At 38.1% G+C, this 27,945-nt stretch overlaps 1 protein-coding gene across 3 annotated transcripts in view; it reads right to left on the bottom strand.

The window, feature by feature from the left end:
* Nucleotides 1–27,945, bottom strand: part of LRRIQ1 (leucine rich repeats and IQ motif containing 1) — a 112,963-nt gene that overhangs the window by 16,234 nt on the left and 68,784 nt on the right. For all 3 annotated transcript variants that reach the window (XM_069974090.1, XM_069974101.1, XM_069974107.1), the window contains 4 exons: nt 24,695–24,819; nt 20,634–20,729; nt 20,461–20,549; nt 17,022–17,123 (listed from right to left, as the gene is read on the bottom strand). In XM_069974090.1, coding sequence (XP_069830191.1) covers nt 17,022–17,123; nt 20,461–20,549; nt 20,634–20,729; nt 24,695–24,819 — 412 coding nt within the window. The remainder of the gene's footprint in view (nt 1–17,021; nt 17,124–20,460; nt 20,550–20,633; nt 20,730–24,694; nt 24,820–27,945) is intronic.

The raw sequence follows: 27,945 nt of genomic DNA, 5'->3' as shown, positions 1-27,945 counted from the left end.
AATTAGATCAGATCAAACTATTGCCTTGTAAAAGTTTCTGGCAATCCATTAAATGGTTCAATAAATTTGTAGAAATATTAAGACCAATTAATTCTACCAAAATATTGCAGTATCCAATAGTTTACTACCTCTAAATTGTATATATGGGAGTACAATGAATGTTGAAAACAAAATTCACTTAAAAAGTAGAGAATTATATTTTTGTAAATAATGTACATTTTTTTGTTAAAAAAGTAAAGTTTTAACAATATTTAAGTAAGCTATATAGCACCGCTTATGGGGAAAAAAACTGAGCAGTGTTTGCAATTTTTTTTTCAGTGCATACAATTTCTTTGTTAAAACATTTTGTGAATTTTGAGAATTTTTAAGGTCCCCTTTACTTTTCCAGGCTTTGGTTTTTTATTCCTTGGTGATAAGGAATTACTTAAAGGAGAAGTCCAGCAAAAATCTTTATTGTATTTAAGTATTGTATTGCCCCCCCAAAAGTTATACAAATCACCAATATATGCTTATTACGGGAAATGCTTATAAAGTGCTTTTTTCAGTGTAGGGATAGTGGTGTAAAGGGTAGTTCGGGGTAGGAGCCGCCACTTTTAGGGCGATAACTCCGCTACTCCCTGTGCAAGGAGGGATAGTATGGTGCACCATTAGGGTCAAGTGCTCCTGATTATACATATGAACAAGACCTAATCTGTTCAAGCAATTCCCTCAGCACGCAAACAATCCACTCAATTGATGGATTATATGGTGTGTTTTTGCATTTTAATAGAACCATTAAAAGTCATGTTTTGTTATATGCATGGGTCTCCAAACTGCGGCCCTCCACCTGTTGCAAAACTACATTTCCCATCATGCCTGGACAGCCAAATCCAAAGGTTTAGCTGTCCAGGCATGATGGGAGTTGTAGTTTCACAACAGCTGGAGGGCTGCAGTTTGGAGACCCATGATTATATGGATGACCCTTCTGTGAATACAATGTAAACATAGCCTTACCTTTATCCATTATGATCTTCTTTACATATAGGAATGTAAAAGGATTTGTGACTGGTAATGTTTATGGAACTATTTTTACCATTTTTCTGGGGCTGTGGTTGACAATTGGAGAAATATCTTTGCTTTATATAGGCCTGTGGCTTTCACTTTTATGAAGGACCATTGCAGTCACTATCACTTGTGAACCTAATTTTTAAACATGAGCCAATTCTCAGCTGACACACAAAGTACCTTCTGACATTAGAGAATAATCTCAACGAGGTGGTAGGGGGACTAAATTATAATTCAACATGGGGCAAGGGGATGTTAGGTGTTTGGTACTCTCTATGGAATAATGTAATTCGGATGAACTGGGAGGGGCATACAAAAATCACCTTTCCATGTCTTGCTTTCATAATGCAAAATACTTAAAGTGTCACTGTCGTTATAACTTTCAAAATCTAAATCAACAGTAGATGTGATATAAAGAAAGTTTGCAATATATTTTTTTTCTAAATTTGCAAGAAGATACGATGCGGCACTCGCTTCCGATCTACTTTACTTTTAATATGCCATACATATTACGATAATGCACAAAGAAAACAAGGCAAGCCTGATCTATTCGACTACGGAGAGGTGGGAAAATAGTGCTGTAGCTCCACAACTCTTACCAGTGGTATACATTTTTTTTTTAGTTATCATGGAAAACACGGCACTTCTTGTTTTCTGACTTTTTTTTTCTCATCAGGAAACAGTCAGAAAACAGGAAGTCCTGTATGTCCCAGGCCATCTGAGCGCTCATTGAGCTGTGACTCTCTGTACTGGACAGAATTCCTGAGTTAAGTCTGTTTTTTCAACCAGCACAAGTTAGAAAATCTGCCTTCTGGAGACTGGACCTGGATTTCTGGTAAGTTCAGCTTTGTTTTACAGCATGATAACAACAACAACAACAACAACAACAACAACAACAAAAACAAAATAATGAATGTATATTGCAAACTTGCTTTATTTCACATCTACTGTTTGATTTAGATTTTGAAAGTTATAATGACAGGTACACTTTAAGTAAATTCGCCATATATATAGTCGATGTACAAATTAAAAGCGATGTTTGCTTCAAATGGAGTGAGGCTAAATCAGGACACGGGGAATCTCCTACAATTCATGAGCACTTTGGATGTCTTAATGTTTGTACATCTAACTATATATGTTGTAGATTTACTAAAGTATTTCACATTAAGAAAACAAGATCTGTTCCCACTTTAAGTTTACGAACATTTATTTTGCCAGAGAAGAGTCCAGGACTCATCTCCAGCAACTCGGGGTGCATGGGCAGAGCCGTTTTGGAAAGCATGTAGAAACAAAGGCCTTAGGGATCATGCTTGTAAAGTTGATTGTGGAAAACGTACAAAATTCCCTACGCTACTACTGCTGACCCTGAAAACTGAATAAAAATGAATAAACATCTGCAATGTATCCTCCTTTTTACTATACATTTCGCAGAGATGGTGCAAAATAAAATAAATAGATACAGAACTATACCTGGAAATATATTTCAGGACAAGTATTTTCTTTTAACACTGTTTACAGGTAACATTCATGTGCAGTTACTAAAATCTTCATTACATCTGATACATCAAAGAATATAGCCCTAGGTAAGGATGTGTGAAAAAAATGTGATCTGTAATTGTGAAAACCTATTACACAAGCATATTCACCAGCATTCCAAATGTTTGATTTCATAATGGTAGAAAAGCCCTGAGCATAAATGACTGCCAAAGAGTCTGAGTAAACCAGTTAACTTCAAGTTCAATTGTCTTATGATATGTCATATGTGAAAGTGGCTGCTCATTCCCTCTCTGTTTATTATTACTACTTAGAGCTGAAGCTGCCACCCCAGCCAGAACAGAGATAAACTGATGATTTTGCAAGTGTTTACATCATTAGAAAGCAAATGCTGTCGGATTTGGACCCAAAAAGCCAAGGAAGAGGACTGATCTGATCTGAAGGATAGTGTATTTTATTTCATAGTCTGGCAGCCTTCCAAAAAACAAGCTTTCCCTATCAGATTAAAGGTAAATCCATTAAAATCATGTATGACTGGATATTTATACAAAAAAATTAACCTTCAGGAACAAAAATATCACACATTTAGCTATCTTTGTTTCCATTATCAAACGTAAACACTGTAAAGGTTAATAAAGCTACAGAAGAACAGTCAAAATTATACTGAAAAGGAGATTATATACACTAATAATAAGAAATAACAAAAACACAAGATGACTGAATCCATGTCTGAAGCCTGAATTTATACACACAGGACAACCTTGCATGAATCCTTTATGGAAGCACACAGTGCCCATGATTTGTATTATGGACCCCCAAATACTCCATATAATGCCTGCTCTAAAGGGGCACAACTCTGTAAAAAGGTATCAAATGCTTTATACACTCGAACAATGGTCTTAAATAAAGCCGGCCGCCCTTTTCCAGAGCAGGTGTAGATTTTAGCATGGTTAACACCTTGATAAATGAAGTGCAGGACGAGGCCTTGCCTCCTCCGTGTTTTGATGGCCCATCAGGTGAGCAGGGGTATTTCTGGCGTACACCATTAAGAATGAAAGAATCTGCACCTTTTCCATGGTGTATGTCAGGAGCGCAACATTATTGAATGTCTCTTAGGCTATGTTCACACATCGTGAGAGACCAGCTGTTCCGTGACCCCGGACGAATGATCTTTCGGCTGCAGTGTTATCTGACAGGGTTTCCTACGGCCGCAATTCACCGAATTGCGGCCGCAGAAAACTGACAGTGAAATGTCAGTTATTTGCGGCCCTGTGCAGGATCCCGGCCGGAGCGCATACGATGTGTATACGCTCCGGCCGGGATCCCATAGAACGATAGACCTTGTTCACCTGTACAAAGTTTGTGATTGTAGTTTTACGTAGTGTGAACATAGCCTTATAGTGTTTTAGTTTCCATTCAATGTAAATGCAACAAGTGTGTTATCCCAATCTTGCTCTGCATTTTACACTACTAGGCTATGTTCACACATTGTAAGTAATTTATTAATCACGGCCGTTGTTGTCAATTTGCAACACAGGCATGATTAATACTTTACCTACATTGTGCTGCAGGCTAAGGGAATCCCGGCCGGAGTGTATACACATGGTATACGCTCCGGCTGGGATCCCTGGCGGCGCCGCGAAAACTGACGTCAGTTTTCTGGGGCCGCTATTCATTGAATAGAGGCCACAAAGAACCTGTCAGTTCACACAATGGAGCGTGTGTCTCCAGCTGTACGCTTCATTGTGTGCAGCGGGGAATTCGGATGTGGGCGCACACTGATGCTCCTGCATCAGAATTCAGCAGCAGTGAAGATCATTCGGCCGGTACTGCAGTAATTGCCGGGATGATGTTCTCTGACACAGGCCGTTCTGTGACCCAACCGGGTAATGAAATGGCCGGTGGCTTACGCCATGTGAACATGGCCCAATACTGTACATCCAGTTTGAATTGAAGAAATAGCACAGGGGATGCACCTAAATCTTAGTAGTTCTTGCCTCTAATTGGAAGCATTTAATTTAGTGCAAGCTGATAAACATTATTATGAGAACATTCCATGCCCTGTACAGGCATATACCCTATTTATCATAAAGTCAACTTGGCAACTTAGAGACTGCTAAATTATATACATAGCCTATGGCTTTCACTGCAAATCATGATCATTATTAGCAGACGACAATATTACAAGACGGCCATCTTCCCTGTTATGTTCTCCTAGTAGAAACATAGCCTAAAGGTGTCAAATTTGCGCTGAAAATTTGCTACGTTTCCAAAAGAGAATAAACTTGCTACAGATATGAAAATCTGCAGCATGTTTTGATTTATGTGCAGAATTTACTCGGTATAAGTGGAGGTTTCAAATTCCCACCCATTAGTACTGTACTGAAAACTACTGTAGATGCCCTGTGACTATAGAAAGTACCTCAAATAAAAAGTATTTCAATTTAATTTTTTTTAAAAAGGCAGAATAATTCAACCTATGTATGTCTAGATAAAAGTATTAAAAAACTCATCTACAGGAAAACACACAAAAAACAGGCATATCATACAAACTATAGAGGGGACTTATGAAGATTAGTTATACGTACACCAGTCTTAAGCAATCTCCCACACCAGATCTATTGAGATTAGCTAAGGTGGCATTGCTTTTCACTATAAATCACTGTAAACTGGGGTCAGGAGGTGGCCACACCCATTTTGCGCCTTGCTGTGCATCTATGGCCGGCCATCAGGTGTACAGGGTGTGCACATTAAAAGAGGTTTGCTTATGAGTTGCTTATGCTTTTTCTCATTTTTGTGTGTAAAAATTAACATACACTTAACTTGTACGTTGTTTCTGGTATTATGCTGCTCTGGCCCCACTGTGCAGCCACTCCTAGGTTTAGGAGCATGAAGTCACAGAGATACCCAGCAAGTCAGTGGCTGCAGCAGTGTCCCCTACTGAATAGCCAAGCTGGCCAGTCACAATAATTCCCACAGTAATTGACCTTAAAGGAGTTTTTCAACCTAACCTAATTAAAGGGGTTAACCGGATAGAAAAAATATAATTTATAACATTACAAGTATATATATAACAATGAAGATGCTTTTTGTACCTCTGCGTGCTCCCCTGTTATCCTCCTGCAGGTTTCTGGTGTCCCTGGAGATAATCAGCCCGCTCAGCCAATCACTGGACATACAGCTTCTTTATTGTTTTAAATACACTTGCAACGTTATAGATGATGTTTCCTCTATGCAAGTAACCCTTTTAATTCCTGATCCACAAAATAAAGGATGTGTAAGATTGAGGAGGGTCAGATCATTGGGCCCTCTCGAGATCTGCAGAATGGCACCCAACTCTTTTCTTTTGAAGGGAGTGGTGGTACTGCAGTACAGTGCCTGGTGCTGTGCTGGTGTAAAAGCAGTGCGAGAAGCTCTGGGCCACACGCTTCTCTTGCTGCTCCTTCTAACAATCGGTTAGAGTCTGGCCATCCATGTCCATGTGTAAAAAGACAACTGTTTTTCCTTAGACTTTAGCATAGCACTATATTAAAAAAAAAACCTGTCATATATTTTTCTTATTTTATTCAGTTTTATTTTACTTTTATTTTACTGTGTGAACCTGGCCTTAAAGATACACTTTTAGGGTGCCTTCACACGTACCGGGATCTGCAGCGGATTTCATGCTAAAGCATCCGCTGCGGATCCTGGTATTGTGAAGGTCTATGGGGCTACATACCCACAGTGTAATTTTCATTCCACTGCGGATATGTAACCCGGTCCCTTTAACCCCCGCCGCCCGCAGCTCCAGAGCACACATCATCAGCTCCAGGCTCCTGCTTGCTTCAAGGCCTCCCAGAATCTCCTGGCGGTCAGCCAATCAGCCGCTGCACACTGATTGGCTGACCGCCAGGGGATGCTGGGAGCCTCCAAAGCAAACAGGAGTCTGGAGCAGATGATGTATGGATGTACGGGCTGCCCCCGAACCCGGAGCATACATTACCTGCTTGGAGCAGCGGCTGTGTGAAGCTCCTGGCTCCCGTCGCTCCTCATCAGCCAATCAGTGCTGCCTAGCACTTATTGGCTGATGAGGAGCGAGGGGAGCCAGGAGCTTCACACAGCCGCAATGCCGAGCAGGTAATGTATGCTGCGGGCGGCGGGATGTGGGGGATTAAAGGGGCCGGGTTACATAAAGGCAGTGGAATGAAAATTCTGCTGCGTGTATGTGACCCATTCAGCTTCACGCTACCAGGATATCGCTGAAAACTCGCAGTGTGAAATCCGGAGCGAATCCGATACGTGTAAAGCTACCCTTAGTTTTCACACAGCAGAACATAACGTGGATTCTGATGCTGACTGTGCCAAAGATTTCACCCTTTGCATAATAATGGGTTAATGTATGTGAAATCTGGAAGAAATCAATGACAGGTAGAGCATGTTGTGGATTTAATAAAATGGTAAAATGATAAAATATACATGCGTGTCTACAGATCTAAAGCTCACTGACTTTTTAGCCACACAATGGTTTTCCCTTGGACTATTTGTAATACTCGATAATTTCAATTATTTGTTCTGTTTTTACTGTATGTTTTTGTATTTATTTATCTACCTTTATCCTGAAGAAACGGCTGTGTTACATATATTTTTTCTGGCCTTTCAGTTTAAATGACTTCTAAAACTTTCCTTTTCTGGATAAAAAGGTTCTTCTTAATGGGGATGTCTAAGCAGGAAGAGACTCTACAAGGTGAATTAAACACATCTTTAAATCTGGCATGAATGGCATGGAGGGAAACACTGCTCTTCCATTTTATGTTATTTTATTTAAAAGACAATGTCAACCTTATGAACTTCAGCACATGGCAACAGGCACTGTGTTTATTTTTAACCTTTCCGATTAAATCCAAGTGTTGAGAACACTTGGTTCAATAAGGAATTAATCCAGAATTTCCTCCCCCAATTAAAAAAAATCATTCAGGTTTTAAATGGATTCTAAAATTATCTGTATATTGCTCTCTCAGACCTAGGTCGTAACCTTGTTTAGGCACAGGAAATAGTTATCAGGTCATATACTGGTCAGATGAAAAAGAATGCACATAGCCCTAACCCTGTCTTAGTGGGAGTGTGTTCAAAAGAAGCTGTCTTACCAGGAATCGAATCAACAATTAAAAAAAAAAATTCTGTCATAAACTTGCAACAATTACTCACATATATTTTATTCATCTGGCCATTTTTCATTACATGGGGTAATGTCTAGGACTCTATGTAAGATTAATGGAATGTTTTGGTTGCAAGACAGTGAGATTCAAAATTACTTACAGGTTTCATCTCTCAATTCATTCTAGACTGCAAAACCGTGGCTATTACAACAATGTCCATGTAGCCCAAGTGCATGCTACAGAAGGTCAAAGCAGTATTTTTCATATGGCTGCTCCAGTGAACTGGGTTTGCACTCTGTCGGCAGAGCAAATCTGACCCATGGAGAGCACTCCTTCAGATCAACACTGCCTCGGGCCATACTACTTTCTCCAAGAAGTCTAACATTTCAGGCATCAAGTTGAAATTCTTCTGGAGATGATTAACCCAAACCCATGACAGATTTTTTCCAAGATATCCAACTCCTCATGTTTATTTTATCCTGGCTCTTTTTGGATGTATTGGACATAACTAACCTACTCATTTTACATGTTAAGGGGCTGGTAGAGAGCCATTTATTTCTTCAAATGAGAAAATATTTCAATGTGCAAGCCTCTATTGTTGTGTGAGCTCACACTAGATAATAAGAAACAAAGAAATATACTTTGCTCTGATTCTCAAACTTCCTCTGTTTCATCACATCCTAAGATAAAGATCTTACATGTTTTTAGAAATGTATATGTTTAAGTTTTACTCGCTACATACAGAGTCAGAGCTGAACTGCTTTAATTAAAAGTTGATTGATCAAAACAAAAAAATTGGCCAAAAAAAACCCTCCTGCTGATTCTATTTTTACCAGATACGTATGCTTCTTCATCCAGTGACATCTATGAGCATCCACAATAATAAGACAATACTAGAATTTTACTTTACAAAAAGTTAAGGAATTTCCAATGACAAATTGAGCTTCTGAGGCTACATTGACGTAATAAGTATATTTACACATTATAGCCATGTTCACACAACGTAAGTAAAGTATTAATCACGGCTGTTGTTGCCGATTTGCGCCCGCATCCGAATTCAGCAGAAGTGAAGATCATCCGGCCTGTACTGCAGTACCGGCCAGGATGATCTTCTCTGACACCGGCCGTTCAGTGATCCGTCCGGGTCACAGACTGACCGGTGTCTTACGCCATGTGAATATGGCCTATAATTGTATATCTGCAAAAACTGCTTTCAATGGATCCAACATTTTGTTCTACTTAACAAAGGTGTGTTAATTTATATATTATATATATAGTTTATATATATTAAATATGTTCAAAATGAAAAAAGGGAGCAATTTTATGCAACACTTATAGCATAATGTCTCGCTATACATCACATCCTGTCAAAAAGTAAAACAGACGTATTGATCAATGTGTTGTCAACTGGTCCATAAACTTCAATTTCCCAAATGCATACTCTGGCTGTTCGGAAAAAAAATGGTTTTCTTCGCAGCATCAAAAAAGAAAAAAAGAAAAAAAAGGAAGGTCCTGAAGAAAAGATGCAAACTGAAGCCAAAATGAACATATTGACATCATTCTGGTCTGAATTCCACAGAAATAAATGCAATCCTTCAACAGATCTTTTAAGTGTTTTAACAAACGTTAGTGTGAAAATAATCTTAAGGAAGGGAAATTTGGCAAGAAAATCTCCAGTCAGAAACAGAATTCTTATGATATACTGGACGCTATTAAAATGTGTTAACATGCTGTGGTTTAACTAACGATTTTGCTATAGCTTATATACAAGTTTAAGTCAGTCAGTAGTCCATTTATCATTGTCTAGTTTGATGAGCCGCTACAATAGCAACTGCAAAAATGAATTCTTTGAAACTTCATTTCTTTAGGTTGGATTATAAAAGATTTAGGTCTGCAGAAATGAGCTGTATATGTAATAGAAAGAAGGCACTGGCACTGAAGCGAGCATTAATAGTTTCTATTATTGTTACCAAGTTTTACATATATAGGACTTTCTGATCTCTTTTATGACAAATTCTGGTCCTTTTTTCTTTTCCTTTAAAAAAATGTTTACAGTGTGTGCCGTGCGATATAATGAATTATATGGTTCGATCAAATTATATACCAACATCCTGGCGTTTGTTTTTAAATGTAGCCGAGAGGCATCAGTGTCAGCATGCAGTTGCACCTGGCACCAGAAGTTTGAATAACTATGGATATGACCATGCCTGGTCAGTTCCGTGCACAAGCCCTATTAAATCAAAATAGGGCTCGTGAAAGGAACCCATCCGGTGCGGTCATATCCACGGATATCCGAAGATCCGGCAGAAGGAGCAACTGCATGCCAATTGAGTGATAAACTAAAGGCACGAAAAAAAGTAAGCCAACAGATACTTCTACTGTAATATTACATAGAGCAGCTGCTTGATTTTTAAATAGGATGAAATCATACATGCAGCTTTTGTGTGACTTTCTGGTGGTTTTTGATGCACTTAAAAGAAGAGGGAAATATAAAGAAACAACTTTTGCAGTGAGTAAGAAACTACAAGACAAACTGCATGTATGTTTTCAGCCTCAGGAGGATGACAGTCACAACAGAGGTTGTGATTGCAAGTTCTCTATGTTTAAAGCCAAGTTATACATATGGCCACTAGGTGTCTCCCTTCCTGTGAAACTAAGGTCCACGCTCCCTCCATGCAATATTTGGTCTTTTCTCTGCTCAAAAAAAAAAAAAGAAAAAAAAAAAGAAGATCAAACACAGGAAGCCCAAGTCCTTTGCACACTCACAGAAATGGCTTGGTATTGACAGCTATTCATTACATGGTGTGCATGGAGTGGGGCAATTCTTCATGTGTACAGCTGCTGCGCTTACAGATTCATTAGCAGAGAATTCTGGAGGTGCTTATACTTGCCCTCAGTTGATATACAACCTGCAAGATGTCTTTCCTATGTGTGGGCACACAAAGGGCTGGTATTATCTGTGCTTGGTCTTTCTTGAACAGAGAAAAGACCTAATACCGTCACGGATGGCGCAAGGGCCACAGTTTGTCCATTTGCATAATGCTGATTTAAACAGCAAATTTAAAACAAAAATTAATAATACACTCTTAGGTTCTGAATGGTAATAAACCCAAATATTTTAATGTACTCTTATTCTTAAATGTAGAAAAAATATGACTTGAAAACTAATTCTTCTGAAGGTTTTTTTGAAAAACAGTTTTGCAAAGTTAACATTTTAAACAGTGGTGTAGTGTGCTTGTGTGTGTATGAGCTGTTGGGGTGTATTATCTACCTATTGTTAGTGATTATCCCCCCGCTGGGGAAGTCTACTTAATGGGGGAATTTTCTACCCAATTGGGGGGGGGGGGGGGAAATTATGAATAATATTATTTAGTCACTGTAGTTGCAATATGCAATGCATATGTGCATTTTTTATAACCAATCACTGCTCAATCCTGCCTCAGCCAGTGATTGGCTGTTTGCAATAGACGTCCAAAAATAATTGACATCATTATTTTGACGTTCATGCAGACAATGTCCGTCATTTAATACATTGTGTGCATTGAACATTCGTCATCCCATTGACTTCAATGCATTGCATTGAAGTCAGTTAAATCGAGGCAAAAACTGACGTCTTAATAAATAGTATTTTTGCTCAGTATTATGGTCAGTATTTTTCAACTAAAACCAGGAGTGGAGTGAAAATGTGTCATATGTCCCCAGGAGGTGTTCAGAGCGGGGCCGCGCGGCGACCCCGCTCTGAATCGTTACGATCCCTGGAGCTGCGTGTAGCCCGGGACCGCGGCTATCAAGGTACCGATAGAAAGAACACATCATGGTGCAAAAAATGACACCTGACACAGCCCCATAGACCAAAGGATAAAAGCGCTATAAGCATGGGAATGGAGCGATTTTAAGGAACGTATATTTGTTAACAATGGTTTGAATTTTTTTACAGGCCATCAGATAAAAGAAAAGTTGTACATGTTACATATCGTTTTAATCGTAACAACTTGAGGAACATGCATAACAAGTTTTACCCCAGGGCAAATGATGTACAAACAAATACCCCCCCCCCCCCCAAATAAAAGAAATGCATTTTTTTTTTTCAATTTCACCACACTTTGAATTTTTCTCTGGTTTCGCAGTGTACTTTATGCAAAAATTCAGCCTGTCATTGCAAAGTACAATTAGTGACGCAAAAAATAAGGGCTCATGTGGGTTTCTAGGTTGAAAAATGCAAGTGCTGTGGCCTTTTAAACACAAGGAGGAAAAAACGAAAACGCAAAAACAAAAATTGGCTCCGTCCTTAAAGGGTTAAATGATGGCCATCCACTAAATTTCAACAGTATGTGAACATTGTCTTTCTGTATTTTCAATCTACTCCTGGTTTTGGTTGCAAAATACTGACCAACATACTAAGCAAAAATACTGTGTGGTAACATAGCCTAAGGGTGCATTCACACATAGCGATACCAGCAAATCCGCGATTATCTGAGATACTTGTAACATTACAGTCTATGGCCCTGTATTCTTGCACTCCTGGTTCAATCTTCGGGTCTCTGCACATTGACAGTTCACTCAGTAATCACTGAGCCGTCCCTCTGCAGCCATTGATTGGCTCAGTGGGCTGTCAGGGAGCAGGAGAACCCAAAGACTGAGGCACGAGCACAATAAGTGACCACAGGCAGGTAAGCATTTGCTGTTTATTATTTACTGTGAAACTTGCATTGTGAAATCTGCACTAACTCGCTTTGTGTGAACACACCCTAAATCTCTCTGCACATAGGTTATTTTCGTCTGCTTTTTGCATCAAACCTGGTAGTAATAAACTTTCGGCCGTAGTTTTACGTAGTGTGAACATAGCCTTAGGCCGGGTTCACACATCGTAAGACACTGGCCGTTCTGTGACCTGGCCGTGTCACAGGACGGTGTCAGTGAAGTTCATCCTGGTCGGTACTGCAGTATCGGCCGGATGAACTTCATTTGTGCTGAATTGGGATATGGGCACACCCATGTACACCCGCATCCCAAGTCACCATAGCACACAATGGAGAGTGCGTCACGCTCCATTGGAGAGAGCCGCACGCTCCATTGTGTCAACTGACAGGTCAGTGCGGTCACTATTCAATGAATAGCGGCTGTACAAAACTGACGTCAGTTTTTTGTGCGTCCGGTTGCAATCCCAGCCAGAGTGTATACTATGTGCATACACTTCGGCTTTGATTCCCTCTGTCTTCTTTGCAAAATATCTTTTGTATTAATCACGGCCGTTGTTGCAGATCGGCAACAACCGCCGTGATTAATACAAAAGATATGTTGTGTGAACATAGCCTTAATAGTAATTTGCTCCATGCAAACAAGAGCGACACAACTTTTAACTTTTCCAAGGGTCTTTCTGAGATGACCTATACAGACAATTAGAATCTTATATAGGATTTCACATTTCCTGGTTTTCTGGCCGGACTGTCTGTGTTCGCTTTGATTTTTCCCGTTGTGAGGGTTTTATGTCTGTATTGCTTTCCTAACCCTGACATTGAAGAGTAATGGAATTATCTTTTTTTTTCTTTTTACCATAGGCTTTCTTGCCACCCGTCATCTGTATTCAATGAATAATTGTTATTGTTTTGGCCCTTTGGAGCCTCATTGCTTTTAGGTGTAAATGATATTGTTCTAAGCTTCAGCAGTCAATTAAAGGATCTCTTATCTTATTTTTTTTTAAATCCTCTTGGACTGTCATATTTACATAGCGAGATAGCATTATTAGATTTTTGAGTGTACGGTTCAAAGTGATATGCAGCACAAATCATCATAGCCAAAGAAATATGTTAAAAGAAAAGGACACAAATGCAATTATAAGAAAGGATATAAAGACTATGGTATATAAGCTATAGATTATGTAATGCCAATATCATGTACTATAAATCTTTTGTTATGACTTCTTTGGAATTGATTTTCACTACACAAAATTTACTGCTACAAATTAAAATGAACTACTCAATTATTCCAAAAATAATAAAAATTGTCCCAAAATGTGATATTTGAACCAGACAAAACAATAGCGTTACAGAAGACCTGTCATTATCATTTATTTAATTGTCACATAAAATATAATTCTCTGTATATAACAAAAAAAAAAAAAACTCGTCAAAAAATAAAAAGGGTATATATGTTATGCTGTCTCTTCTCATCATGCCCAGAGATGGTAGCATAGATAAAACAAACAAACAAACCATGAGCTCTCATAATTAACTCACAACCTCCCTTAATAAAGAGAAGCTCTTTCTTAAAGAGATACTCTGAGCTTTCACCCATCCCCTCCCCGGCTATAAAGGAAAAAGCTGTTCCGCCCAGAGTACCCCTTTAAGTCTTTTATATTTATACTCTGTGCCAATGGTCGTTGCTGGGAATGGAAACAGCATGACAAGAGGCTATGCACTAACTTAAGAGATGATTCAAGCTTTATTTGTACAAAGTTTAAAGAATAATTTTTTGCCAATTAAAATAAATGCTGATCCCCTTTGTGACAGGTCCTAGTTAACTATTGATAAATACAGTACATATTATTATTATACATAAATGCATAATCTTTTCTTTAGACCTATTAATGTGATACCACAAAATCTGATGTTCTGTAGAAAGTCAAAAGTGAAGTCCCCAAAAGGTAGTCCCCAGTGATTAGGGGATAACTTGTTAATTAACCCCTTAATGACTGCCCTTACATATTTGTACAGTGGTGAATAAGGCGCCTTGGGCTAGGCCACTAACTTTTTACAGCTGCAGCCTAGTGTGACCGTGGCATGAAAGGGGTCTGTGTGGCTCTCCTATTCCACTGTGGAGCTCAATTACATGATCGCCAGGTGCCAATGAGTTTTAAAGGTAGCTGGGGGCCTTCTGAAGTATGTGCTGTTATACAGCATAAGGCTGGGTTCACACTACGTATATTTCAGTCAGTATTGTGTCCTCATATTGCCACCAAAACCAGGAGTGGATTGAAAACACAGAAAGGCTCTGTTCGCACAATGTTGAAATTGAGTGGATGGCCGCCATTTAGTGGCAAATATTTGCTGTTATTTTAAAACAACGGCTGTTATATTGAAATAATGGCAGTTATTTACTGTTATATGGCGGCCATCCACTCAATTTCAACATTGTGTGAACAGATCCTTTCTGTGTTTTTAATCCACTCCTGGTTTTGGTTGCAATATGAGGACCACAATACTGACTGAAATATACGTAGTGTGAACCCAGCCTAATGCTGACAGGTATGATGCTCTGCATTACACTGGCAATGCAGTGTACTATATAGATATGTATTATATATAGTCAACGGGTCTGTGAAAAATATGGATGCCATACAGTTTATCATCCATATGCTGTTCGTATTTGCAGAACAAACTGAAGACATAATTTTGAGTATTTTATTTAGGCACCTTTCCTTTTTATTTCTGCAGATTTGCAAATACGAATGACATACAGATGTCATATGCATGACCAAAAACGTGGTTCCTGTGATTTTATGGACTGAAAAAAAGGTCATATGAGGGCTTTCTTTTGGCAAAGAACAATAGTACTTTGTTATGTTATTTTTACCTACAATAAGTAATTAATATGGAATGGGCAACATAGTGGCTCAATGGTTAGCACTTTAGCCTTTCAGCACTGGCGTCCTGGGGTTAAATCCCACCAAGGGCAAAATGTTTGTATGTTCTCTCCGTGTTTGCGTGAGTTTCCTTTGGGTACTCCAGTTTCCTTCCACACCCAAAGCATACAGATTGTCCTGCAAGGGACAGGGACCAAAATTGACAAACTATGAAAAGTCCTGTGGAATCAGTTGGCGCTATACAAATAAAAGCATTAGCCCACAATGGTACCATTAAAAGTACAAAAAATGTGCAAAAAAGGAACAAGCCCTCATATGGCTATGTGGACAAAAATATAGCTCTGTTGGCAAATGGCCTCTTCATAGTGACTCCATGGAACACTACAGAGATACTATGCCTCATGCCTTAAATGGAATGTTACTACTACAGAAGAAAATTCTCCAAGTAATCTGGCATCTGATGCAACATGACAATCTCAATCTAACAGAAAAAACCTCTGCATGAAACCAGAGGCCGAATTATGGCTCCACACAACTTGTTACATATTACAGCCCTGTACATGAGCCCTTTGTGTCATTGTTTTATTTAAGGGGGAAGACTGCCAGAATAAACACCATGTCCCTGTGGGAGAGATTTTCTAATTATTACCCAGTGTTTGAGTAACAGCTACAAAATGTACTAACTATGGTAACCTGCAACCAAGCTTAGTCACACAAGGCTTTTTTTTTTTTTCATTTTCTCTCATTTTATTTAGACCATGCTTTGTTTAAAGACATTTAAAAAAAAAAATCTTAAAAAATAGTGTGAAAAATTAAACTTGTCTTGCTGCTATTTTTTATGGCATAGCCCTAAACTGCTTCACAAACTCCTTAGCTAAATGAATTCTAATGTTTACATTTGACTCATTTGCTTATCATGTTATAGAAAAATAAAACATGGCAACAAAAAGTAAAGCCGAAATGTCGGTTGACTATATTTTATGTACTTTGGCAATGTCCGATACATTTACCTGAGCAGATAAGATGGAGAAAGTAAAATATTGTAAACTGATTTTCCATTGCAGCTCACAGTTGGCATTGGTGTTCGTATCTATACGGTTAAATAATGCTTTATTTGGCATACCCAGCTAAAATTAAGCATACACTTTTCAAGCACAATACACAGAACAATAAGATCAAATAGAGTTAGCCAGCAAACCTCAATTTTATGAGGAACATCTTTCTGGAAGGGGCCAGTGTCAGGGTCAAACTGTGAAACATGCGGATGATCTCTTTACATATATTAGTGTACTCCCTAAATACAAAGCCCACAGTGCTACTACTCTCCACATTCTTGCAATTCTGTGACTCTAGATTAATAGTAAGATAATTATTGAAGATAAATAGGAAAAAGAATTTCATTTATTCAGCTGGTTTATGGACAGTGATAAATATCAGACGAAGAATGCTTCAGATACATAAAGAGGAATATACAAAGCAAACACACACACTATATATATATATATATATATATATATATATATATACACACACACACACACACACACACACACACATTTAAATAGATAGATAGATAGATATAGAGAGACAGACAGATAATGTCATTTACACTGTTTATGAATATTTATAATTATACATATACACTCAATTGGTAACTGTTAATAAAACAAACTTGAAAACAATAAATAAAAACAAAAGTCCATTTCTAATAATTTTTTTTTAAATATAAAAAGGCAAACAGATAAGAATTAATTTTGTGTACTAACCTTGAAAATACTCTATTTTTGTTGGCTGTGCCTTCTTTGGTGGCATTACAGGACCATGTTTATTTTCACTATTTTTGAACAACGCCAAGCGCACAGCTGGGTCTAGATGAAAAGGTACATGTTAAAATTAAAAGGGTATGATTTGTTTTGCTCTTGTAAAGGTTAAGCTACTCTTTCTAAGGTCTAAAAGGCAACAAGGTTTCATGCAGCTTCAGAACAAAATATGGTGTCTTCCAGAAAACAACAAAAAAAAACTCCACAGCTAGAGAACACAAAAACGTTTACTTTCAAATCAAATATTCTTAAATTTTAAATATTATCAGAAAAGTAATACAAAATATGTTGCAAAATAAAAAAAAATAGAAACAAAGTTTTAACTGCTAAAACTAAAAAAAATCCTTTTCTTTTGTTTTGAAATTCTGCATCAGAAATGAAAATAAGGCATACAGAGAAAAACTGGAATGTACAGAAGAAACATTATACACAAATGAGGAACCTAACACCTAGAAAATAAAGAGTTTTACTAACAAGGTATTTTATATAAGAATTTTTCTTAACAAAAATTTAAAAGAGAGTTACATGTCTCCAATCAAGAATCGACATAATAGATGAAGAATTCTTCTACCCAAAGAATTCTAAAACCTTGAATCAATTTTTCTAATACAGTTTCATCTTCAAAGCATGTCTGTGCTATGATGCTTCTCATTTGTTAGGAAGAGCCTAATTTTTTAAAGACTCCATTTGAAAACCACTGGAATTTGAACATAAGACTTGATGCAATATAAACAGTACATCTTACTATCAATGCATCTTTCTACTCGGAAATGTAACATTCATTTTGTATTATACCACTATTAGTAAAATACAAAGCTAGTAAGAAGTACTACACATTTCATTATAAAGTGATGGTCACTGGTACGTGTGTGATAATAAAATAGCTAAAAAATAGATAACTAAATACAGTGGTGCCTTGAATTACGAGCATAATTCGTTCCAGGACCGTGCTTGTAATCCAAATCCACTCTTATACAAAAGCAAATTTTCCCATAAGAAATCATAGAAATGCAGACAATTGGTTCCACACCCCCAACAAAAAAACGTATTATTCTGAATAACATGTAAAACTAATGAAACAAACATTCAGAAACAGCAGAATATGTGATATTATAAGTTAATATAGATAATGGAGAGGATGGGAAAAACAAGGGCTGACAGAGACTGCAGGGAGCATGAAGGAATGAGCCGGACAGATGTGGCCACATACATGCAGCGCTCTCTATCCGGGGAGAGAGGGGTTACAGCTATGGCGAGATTACCTTCACAGTCATGTCCCCTGATGTAAGCCCCAGCCTGAAGTGGATCTGCCATGATTTGGAAGGTAAAGGAGACTTCCTGGGTCATAGCACAGTGCTGTAGACCCCACTATGAAGACCATGCCCCTCCTCCACTCACGCTCCCACCCAGCACAGGGAGCTCTTAAACCAAAGCAATGCTCTTAAATCAAGTCACGGTTTTAAAAAACTGTGAGCTCTTAAACCAAAATGCTCTTAAACCAAGTTACTCTTAAACTAAGGTACCACTGTACTTGACACCCAAAAATTCTAAGAAAACATTGTTAAGCTTAAACTTTGCTCTGTGACCTATACCTGTTAAGACCAAATTGTTTGCAGCTAAATGTATTAGGCTATGTTCACACAATTTTTTTTCAGCTCCATTTAAAGTGACGTCCATTACTTTGAGTGTAAAATAACGGACGTCATTTAGCAGCCTGGCCTCCCCTCCCCAGTGCAATGACTGGTGTTTGTACATTATTCTAGCTTGGGTTACTAATTGGCCTTTGGGTGAGGTTAAATTGAAAAGTCCTTTGAATTTAATAGTAAAAACGGAGAAAGAACGGTGAGTAAAGAAAAACTGTGTGTAAACAACTAATAAAAAACGTCCACTGTTAGCAAAAGACATCTGAAAATAATGATCATGTTCATTATTTTGACGTCCGCGGTAAAAATGTCCCTTATTTAATACGTTGTGTGCATTGGACGTCCGTCTTTCTATTGACTTCAATGCATTGCCATAGCAGTCAGTTAAATCGTGCCAAAAACGGACGTTTTGACATTGTGTGAACATGTGTGCCTAATATAGCAAAATTAATTGTGAGCTCCACTTAAGACACAGACTCATGTGCATACATGCATTCTTGTTATAGTATAGCAGAATATGTTGGTGGTATATAAAAAGCAGACGTCTGATAGCTTACAGTTGTGGACAAGATAGGTATATTTGGTACGCCGGCTATCAAACTTGTAGCCATTGATTGTTTTTTGCCTAACATTACAGAAAAGAAAGAGAGGACTGCTAATCATACAACATATACTTCATTGTGCTTAACTTTTTGTGTTATACTTTAGTAATTATTTGTGGAAGTGGCAATCAGAGTTGGGAATTTGTTAAAAACTGTTTTTATTGCCCATAACAGCTTAGCTTTCATTTCTTAAACTGTTCTGGTAAAATGAAAGCAACTCTGATAGGTTCCTATGGAAGACAGTTTTTCATTTAGACAATTATGATAAATCTGCGCCAGAGTGTCTATATTGAAGGCTGAAAAAGGTGATGGGAACCATGGAGCTCAAGTGAGGTCGTTTGTAAACTCTGATGCGTTCCATCTGTCTTCTGCAATATTAAATACATCTTGACAGACCAAAAGCGAATATAATCATGATTTTATGCCCATTTTCCACTTTACAATATTTACCTCCAGGATAAGTAAACCCTTGGTGGCTACAAATTAGGCCAAAGTTCTTAGGTATATGATGGGACATCCTTGCATAGTTTAAGGCTTACATCAATACCTTTCTTAGCAATAAAAATAATAAATCAATTAAGAGGCTGTTCCGGCTATATTTACCCTTTGATCCCTATTACAAATCATAGCAACCTATTAAGTCAAATCAAAAATTCAACATTACACAAAAATACTTCAAATTTCTACATCACTATCAATACAAAATATTCTAATGTTTTCTTTCAGACCTTGCAGGAGGCTTCATATCCTTTCATGTAGGGTAGGCTAAGGATTAAATTTGTGCAGTTTTCATAACACTTTATCCTAATCCTGTCCCCCAAATGAAAAAAAAACACAAAGGGATGAAATATAATGGAAAAGACATGTTTTATATTGTTCGGTAATACAATGACATAGTACTTTCAAGGTTTGAAAACCTCTAAGGTTCTCTAGAAGGACATCCTGTGCTTCAGAGACACAAAACTCCAAAAAATTGCTCGCAAAAGTTAAAGAAGTGGAATGCATTAAAATCCTGCAACCAAAAAAACAGTAAGCATCACATATGTATTTACTTCCATCCAGTGGCTTTATAGATTTCAGCATGGCTTTCTGATCAGAATACAAATCAGTCATGAAAATCTGTGGTTCCAAATTACTCACCCAACATTTTTTTATGTTTTGCTTGCTTAGATTTCATTTTCTGGGCTCTTTTCAGCATCAGTTGTACAGTAGATGCCTCTTTAAACCCCCTACAGGAAAAGATATGAACATACATATAAGCTAAGCCTCATTATTGCACATCAAGATATAGTAAAAGGAAGTATTCTACATACCACTCCTGGGAAATTTTTTCCTCTTTCTCCGATTTGAAGGAAATGTCAGTATTGGACTTCATGCTATACACATGTGACAGATTTTGTTTCTCCAACCTGACATCAGATGAAATAGTAGGCCAAATCAGTTAAAACTGAGATGTACTAAGGCTTTGTAGTCTAAAGCTACTCCAGCTAACTGTTTATGCATTCCAAAATCTAAAATAAAATCTACTTTAAATAGTGGTGGAAAGCTTTATAGTGAAAGGTTCTAAATGTCTGGTAACATTTGGAAATGTTTACATTTCAATTACTTAAAGAACAGTTCAAAATTTACCGTCAGCATACAAATCCTGACCTGCACAGTAAAAACATCTACAGTATATCTATATCTAGATAGAAAAAACCTGTTCTAAATACAAGCACTGGATACTTTACATAACTGAACAGTCTACAACTAGAATTAGATGACATGGAAGACACGGATAACACAAACATGAGTGTGGATAGTGTAAAAAAACATCTACCTGTACTGCAGTGACATACTTTAAACTAAAGATTTGCCCTTTTTATATAACCTACAGTGGGGAAAAAAAGTATTTAGTCAGTCCCCAATAGTGCAAGTTCCACCACTTAAAAAGATGAGAGAGGCCTGTAATTGACACCATATGTAGACCTCAACTATGGGAGACAAAATGAGAAAACAAATCCAGAAAATCACATTGTCTGATTTTATAAGAATTTATCTGTAAATTATGGTGGAAAATAAGTATTTGGTCAGTAACAAAATTGAATCTCAATACTTTGTTATATATCCTTTGTTGGCAATGACAGAGGTCGAACGTTTTCTGTAAGTCTTCACAAGGTTGGCACACACTGTTGTTGGTATGTTGGCCCATTCCTCCATGCAGATCTCCTCTAGAGCAGTGATGTTTTGGGGCTGTCGCTTGGCAACACAGACTTTCAACTCCCTCCAAAGGTTTCCTATAGGGTTGAGATCTGGAGACTGGCTAGGCCACTCCAGGACCTTGAAATGCTTCTTACGAAGCCACTCCTTCGTTGCCCTAGCGGTGTGCTTTGGATCATTGTCATGTTGAAAGACCCAGCCGCGTTTCATCTTCAATGTCCTTGCTGATGGAAGGAGGTTTGCACTCAAAATCTCACGATACATGGCCCTATTCATTCTTTCATGTACCCGGATCAGTCGTCCTGGCCCCTTTGCAGAGAAACAGCCCCAAAGCATGTTGTTTCTCCAAACACGACAAGTTGTGTTTCTACCAAACAGTTCCACTTTGGTTTCATCAGACCATAGGACATTCTCCCAATACTCTTCTGGATCATCCAAATGCTCTCTAGCAAACTTCAGACAGGCCCGGACATGTACTGGCTTAAGCAGTGGGACACGTCTGGCACTGCAAGATTTGAGTCCCTGGTGGCGTAGTGTGTTACTGATGGTAGGCATTGTTGTTACATTGGTCCCAGCTCTCTGCAGTTTATTCACTAGGTCCCCCTGCGTGGTTCTGGGATTTTTGCTCACCGCTCTTGTGATCAGTTTGACCCCAAGGGGTGAGATTTTGCATGGAGCCCCGGATCGATCGGGAGATTATCAGTGGTCTTGTATATCTTCCATTTTCTAATTATTGCTACCACAGTTGATTTCTTTACTCCAAGCTGGTTACCTATTACAGATTCAGTCTTCCCAGCCTGGTGCAGGGCTAAAATTTTGTTTCTGGTGTCCTTTGAAAGCTCTTTGGTCTTCACCATAGTGGAGTTTGGAGTCTGACAGTTTGAGGGTGTGCACAGGTGTCTTTTTATACTCATAACAAGTTTAAACAGGTGCCATTACTACAGGTAATGAGTGGAGGAAAGAGGAGACTCTTAAAGAAGAAGTTACAGTCTGTGAGAGCCAGAAATCTTGATTGTTTGTGGGTGACCAAATACTTATTTTCCACCATAATTTGCAAATAAATTCTTACAAAATCAGACAATGTGATTTTCGAGATTTGTTTTCTTATTTTGTCTCTCATAGTTGAGGTCTACCTATTATGTAAATTACAGACGCCTCTCATCTTTTTAAGTGGGAGAACTTGCACTATTGGTGACTGACTAAACATTTTTTTTCCCCACTGTATGTGCTAACATAATTCTTTAAATGGTGGTTAAGATAAAAGAGTCACATTTATAAATACAGATCTAAGAGTGCACATGATTAATTTGCAAAATGACCCTATTTTTTTTGTAAAATCATAGAATTCTTCTTTTTTTGAATGTGATACAGTTCGATGACCAGCTGTGATCAAGATGATTTTTTTTTCTTTTTAGGGCATTTTGGCTCATGCCTTCTTGGTTTCCTACCTTCATCTGAAAAGGAGAAACACACAAAGTTACCTACACCCCACCCCTTCATCCATATCATCTTCCTGCCCCATGAACTTGACGGACTGTTGTACCTTTTTTTTCCGGCTGCACTTGATATGTTACTATCCCTTTAAAGTGGTCAGAGATCTGCTTTTCTAAGCTTGCATAATTACAGAGATAAATGATTCATTTGTGGCTTCCTGCAGCAAACTCTAAAAGGAGCTTTGGAGCTTACTGCATGCTAGGTTATAATGAAGTCCAATATAATGCAAATGATATAAAAAAAAACATAATTCTCAGAAAACATACTGATATAATAAAATGCTAGTTTCCATTTAGCACATGAAAATGTGGTAAAATACAATTGGACTTCTTTAACAATCTTTTTTCCCAACTTTTTGTTTTTCCCTAATTCAGGTGAAGGATAGTATAGGATCTGTCATCAACATATTCAAACATATATGTGACATATAAGTGATTTTACTTCAGCAGTATGTAATGTAGTCTTAGTAATAAAGTCTTGAAATCCCAAGTCCAAATTCTTGCATACAACCTTCATTTAAGTGCTTCAGAAATACACAACTTCAGATACACAGCAAGTAAATAAACTTGTTGGCAATGCTATAATGTTCCATTTGTGTCTGCAAATGAAACTTTCCACTTATTAAATTAGTATTAGCTGTTTATTGAATTTAGCTGTCAGGTGACCCCCTTTAAAAACAGAAATATTCACGATCTGGTGCTTCACTCTTGGCCTCCTGGCATGTATCTTTGTGGTTTTGTTACTGCCTTGTCAAGTTTTCAAGTTTATAGGCAAGTGTTAAATTATTTTTTTATTTCAATTTTACTGATGATTAGAGATGAGCGAACCTCGAGCACCCGAACTTTCGGCATTTGATTAGCGGTGGCTGCTGAAGTTGGATAAAGCCCTATGGCTATGTGGAAAACATGGATATAGTCATTGGCTGTATCCATGTTTTCCAGACAACCTTAGAGCTTTATCCAACTTCAGCAGCCACTGCTAATCAAATGCCGAACGCTCAGGTTCGGATGACCTTTAGCATGCTTGAGGTTTGCTCATCTCTACTGATGATATATCCTTAGGATCATGTAGCGGTCAAACTCCTGCCAGTCAACAGATTGTTGAGTGCTGCAGCTAACCAGACACACTGTTGTACCTTTGGTAGTGGCCATACCTGGCACTGCAGCTTGTCCCATTCAAATTGTAAGTAATGAGGTGGCCGCAGTGTTCAAATGAGCGCTGAAACCCCTTCAATCAGCGGATCATTGGGGTGCCAGAAGTCTTATCCCCACCCATCTAATATTCATAGTCTACCATCATCAATCAACAAAACTGATAAAAAAACACAACAACAAGAACTGTTAATTCTATTTTAAGGGGTCTTGTACCATGTAACTTGACATTCTGCACATCCTATTGTATTCTCCATTGGTTATTCAATTTTCTTCTAGTTAAAGGTTTAATAAAAAATTTAACTCAGCAATGAATATTAAAAGCAAGCACAAGTAACTTTCTCACGGTGTCTCTCAGTCTGCATGTACCAGAAACAAATAGACTTTTTGCAGCATAAAGAAAGTTTGATCAAGAGGGAGACTTTCGCCAACATGGTTGCCTACTGCAGACAGTTCGGTGGGGTAAGTCTCCTTTTGTAACCAGTTGCAATAAACCTGTGAAAATAATTAGTGATGTAGATCCATATTACCTGCAACTGAGATTGTCTTTTTCAGATTTATGCCCCCTGTCTAGGGCACAAGCCTCAGAAATTGCCCAGGCTTCCTGTGGGTACCATGGTAATGAGTATTCTCTGTCTTCTTCAAGGACATTGTTCTGTGGACAAAAAAGATGAACCAAAAAATTTAAACATTTCCCGTAAACTCAGTAAGAGTAAATTATCTGCAAAAGAACGAGGCATTAGGCTTGTCATCATTCATACTGATAGAGAAGACAGGTTCTTGAGGAGCCAGAGACGATTTAAAGAAATGAAAGCTGAGCTGTGACGAAAACTACACATCGACCCAGATTATCAATCTGCATGAGACAAAAATATGTCTGCTTTTCCCATTGCACAGCTCAGCTTTGAACAATGAAAGTTAAGCTGTGAATGGTTACTATGAACAAAGCAGACATATTTGTGTCCCATGCAGATTTATACATGTGGGCTATCCTCTGTATCAAAATGGCTGCAATTAAAACACTGTGTTAGCAAAAAAAAAGTCGCGTAAAAATAGTATAAATATATAGCCCTATGTTTTATAGATGAAAAAAAAACAAAAAAAAATCTGCAGGTGCTTAAAAGTTTAAGGGTGGGTTCACACTGAGGAATTCTTGCGGATTTTCAGGTGGATTCCGCACGGAATTCCGCCCGTAAAGAATGAACATTGTGAATGTACAGTACATTGGCTTTAATGGGCTTTCCGCTTATTTGTTCACACAGCAGAATTCCCATGCTGAAAATTCCGCTGCGGATCCGCTTTGGGAGTCAATGGGGCTTTAATTCTGCTTGAAATTCTGCTCGAATCCCGCTTACATTCCACTTGAATTCCGCTCAAATTCTGCCAGAGCTGAATAGGTGAGGAATTTCAAGCAGAAAACTTTCCTCTACAATTCCTCGAGAATTTCTCAGTGTGGCTATGTGCACACTGAGCAATTTTCGAGGAATTGTAGCTGAAAGTTGTCAGCCAGAATTCAAGCAGAATTTAAGCCCCCCATTGACTTCTATAGGGTTCCTCTAGCAGATCTACAGCAGAAAATTCTGCTCGGATATTCTGCAGTGTGAACAACAGAGCAGAAAACCTAATGAACACAATGGGACTTTGCTCTGTACATATTTTACGGGAGGAATGTCAAGCTGAATTCCTCGCCTTTTCCTCAGTGTGCACATAGCCTTAGGGTATGTGCACACTGAGCAATTCTCGAGGAATTGAAGCAGAAAGTTTTCAGGCAGAATTCAAGCAGAATTTGTTTTGGTGCAGTAAAACTCTGGTTGTGATTGGACTGATACTGTTCTGGACTAAACATTCCCTGACAGTGACAACAAGACGATTGCGGTTATCTCTGTATATATTGGAGATTCCTATCTTTTGTCAGTGAAACAATAACTGTCAAAGGTGTTTTTTTGTTTTGTTTTTTGAGTTTCAATAAATAATACTTGAATATGCATAGCCCTATTCTTTCTTGATTATGTAAAAATAATAATATTAATATTAATAAGAATATTTATTTGCATAGCACTATCAGGTTCTGCAGCACTTTTAAAAGAAACAAACAAACAAATGGCATTCACTTGCAAATACTTCCATCATATATAAAGCCATACAACTTTGTAAATGGCTTTGCGTTTAAATTCTGTACGAATTTTAAGATTTTATGTCAATGAATGAAACATTGTATATGGCTGTAAAATTGAGTGAAAAATACAGTAGTATTATGTGCTCTATGCAGAACTGGTTATCAGTGCACACTAAGTAGAGAAAAACAGCTGTAATTAAAGGGGTTGGCCACTTTATAGTAAAATTGCTCAGTGTACAGTATTAGTAAGTGTACTCACAACTCTTACTGACAGGGGCTCCCTATGTACCTCATAGAGCTAATATCAGACTCCCCTCCTCCATGCTGTGCTGCCCTGCTCTGTGGTGTTTTGGTCCATAGGATTGCAGACATGGAGGAGCATGTGACCAGGCCCCGTCCCCCAGTGTCTACCACTGAGCCTGTATATGTCTATGGAGAACACAGTGGACAGGGCATGGTCACATGCTCCTCCATGTCAGCCATTTTGTGGACTGAAACAAAACAGAGCAGGGCAGCCCAGCCTGGTGAAGGGAAGTCTGATTTTAGCTCTATGAGGTAAAGGAGCTGCTGTCAGTATATACATTGAGCACACTTACTAATACTTTGTACTGACCTATTTTACTATAAAGTGGCCAACCTCTTTAAGCACATATATAAAAATAATGAACATGCTCATAATTTACAACTTTTAATAAAAAAAAAACTGTTCACTGTTTTCACCTGTTCACACATGGTTTGATGACCATAAAATGCTAAAAAAGGCTGCATTTCAAACAGATTTAAAAAAAAAAGATAAATCGCTTGATAAAAGTTTCCAACTTGAAAAATAAAACAAAAATATTGGCGTAATTTAAAACCAACCATAAAAGTAACCTGCTATTATTACTATTGTACTCCTGCTCCTGAGATTTGTGGGTTCATAGTTTGAATATACAATCAGGTGTGGTTTCATAATCACACCTATCACCTCATAATCACTATTATTACTAAAATTAAGTTTAAACCCATCTGATAACTGACCGAGTTGGCATACTATAAACCCATATATTTTGGGAAGGAGAAAACACATCAACAAACTGTATTAGCAAATATCAGCCAGAAGGAGGCCAAAAGATGACCTTTTTTGCCTCTGCATGACAACAGACTCCTATGGACATGGAGATTTTGTATAAAATGGGAAAATCCCTTTAAAACAGTGGATAAACTACTTGTAAGCATGCATATGAAATTACATTTATTAGCTTTTACTTATCAATCCTGTGCACCCTGCTCGTATTACAATTCAGCTCCATTTACGTCAATAGACCTGGGCTACAAAACCACATTCAAACTGAGCTCAAGAGTGATGCCGTTTCTGTAAGAAAGTAACCATGTTTATCTAAGCCTGAATAACCACCTTTAAATGTTATAACATAGCAGCAAACAAACACACAGGTTACAGCAGTGATGGCTGCTGCGAATGGTGCTTCTGTCTAAGGCTATGTTCACACTGCGTACAAATCCGTACGTCGGTCTTACGCTGCCGTACATGTGCGGCTGAAACTACGGGCGTGCGAAAAATCGACATGTGGCCGGATGCGTACGCACCGCGAACATACGCCCGTAGTACAGTTATGCTTCCCTAGCTTGTTTCGAAGCGATCTGAAACAGGTCATTTACTTGGAA

This window comes from Dendropsophus ebraccatus, chromosome 1, assembly GCF_027789765.1.
Source record: "Dendropsophus ebraccatus isolate aDenEbr1 chromosome 1, aDenEbr1.pat, whole genome shotgun sequence".
In the NCBI taxonomy this organism is placed as follows: Eukaryota; Metazoa; Chordata; class Amphibia; order Anura; family Hylidae; genus Dendropsophus; species Dendropsophus ebraccatus.
The sequence above is the reverse complement of the archived record's forward strand: the minus strand, read 5'-3'. Positions and strand labels throughout refer to the sequence as shown.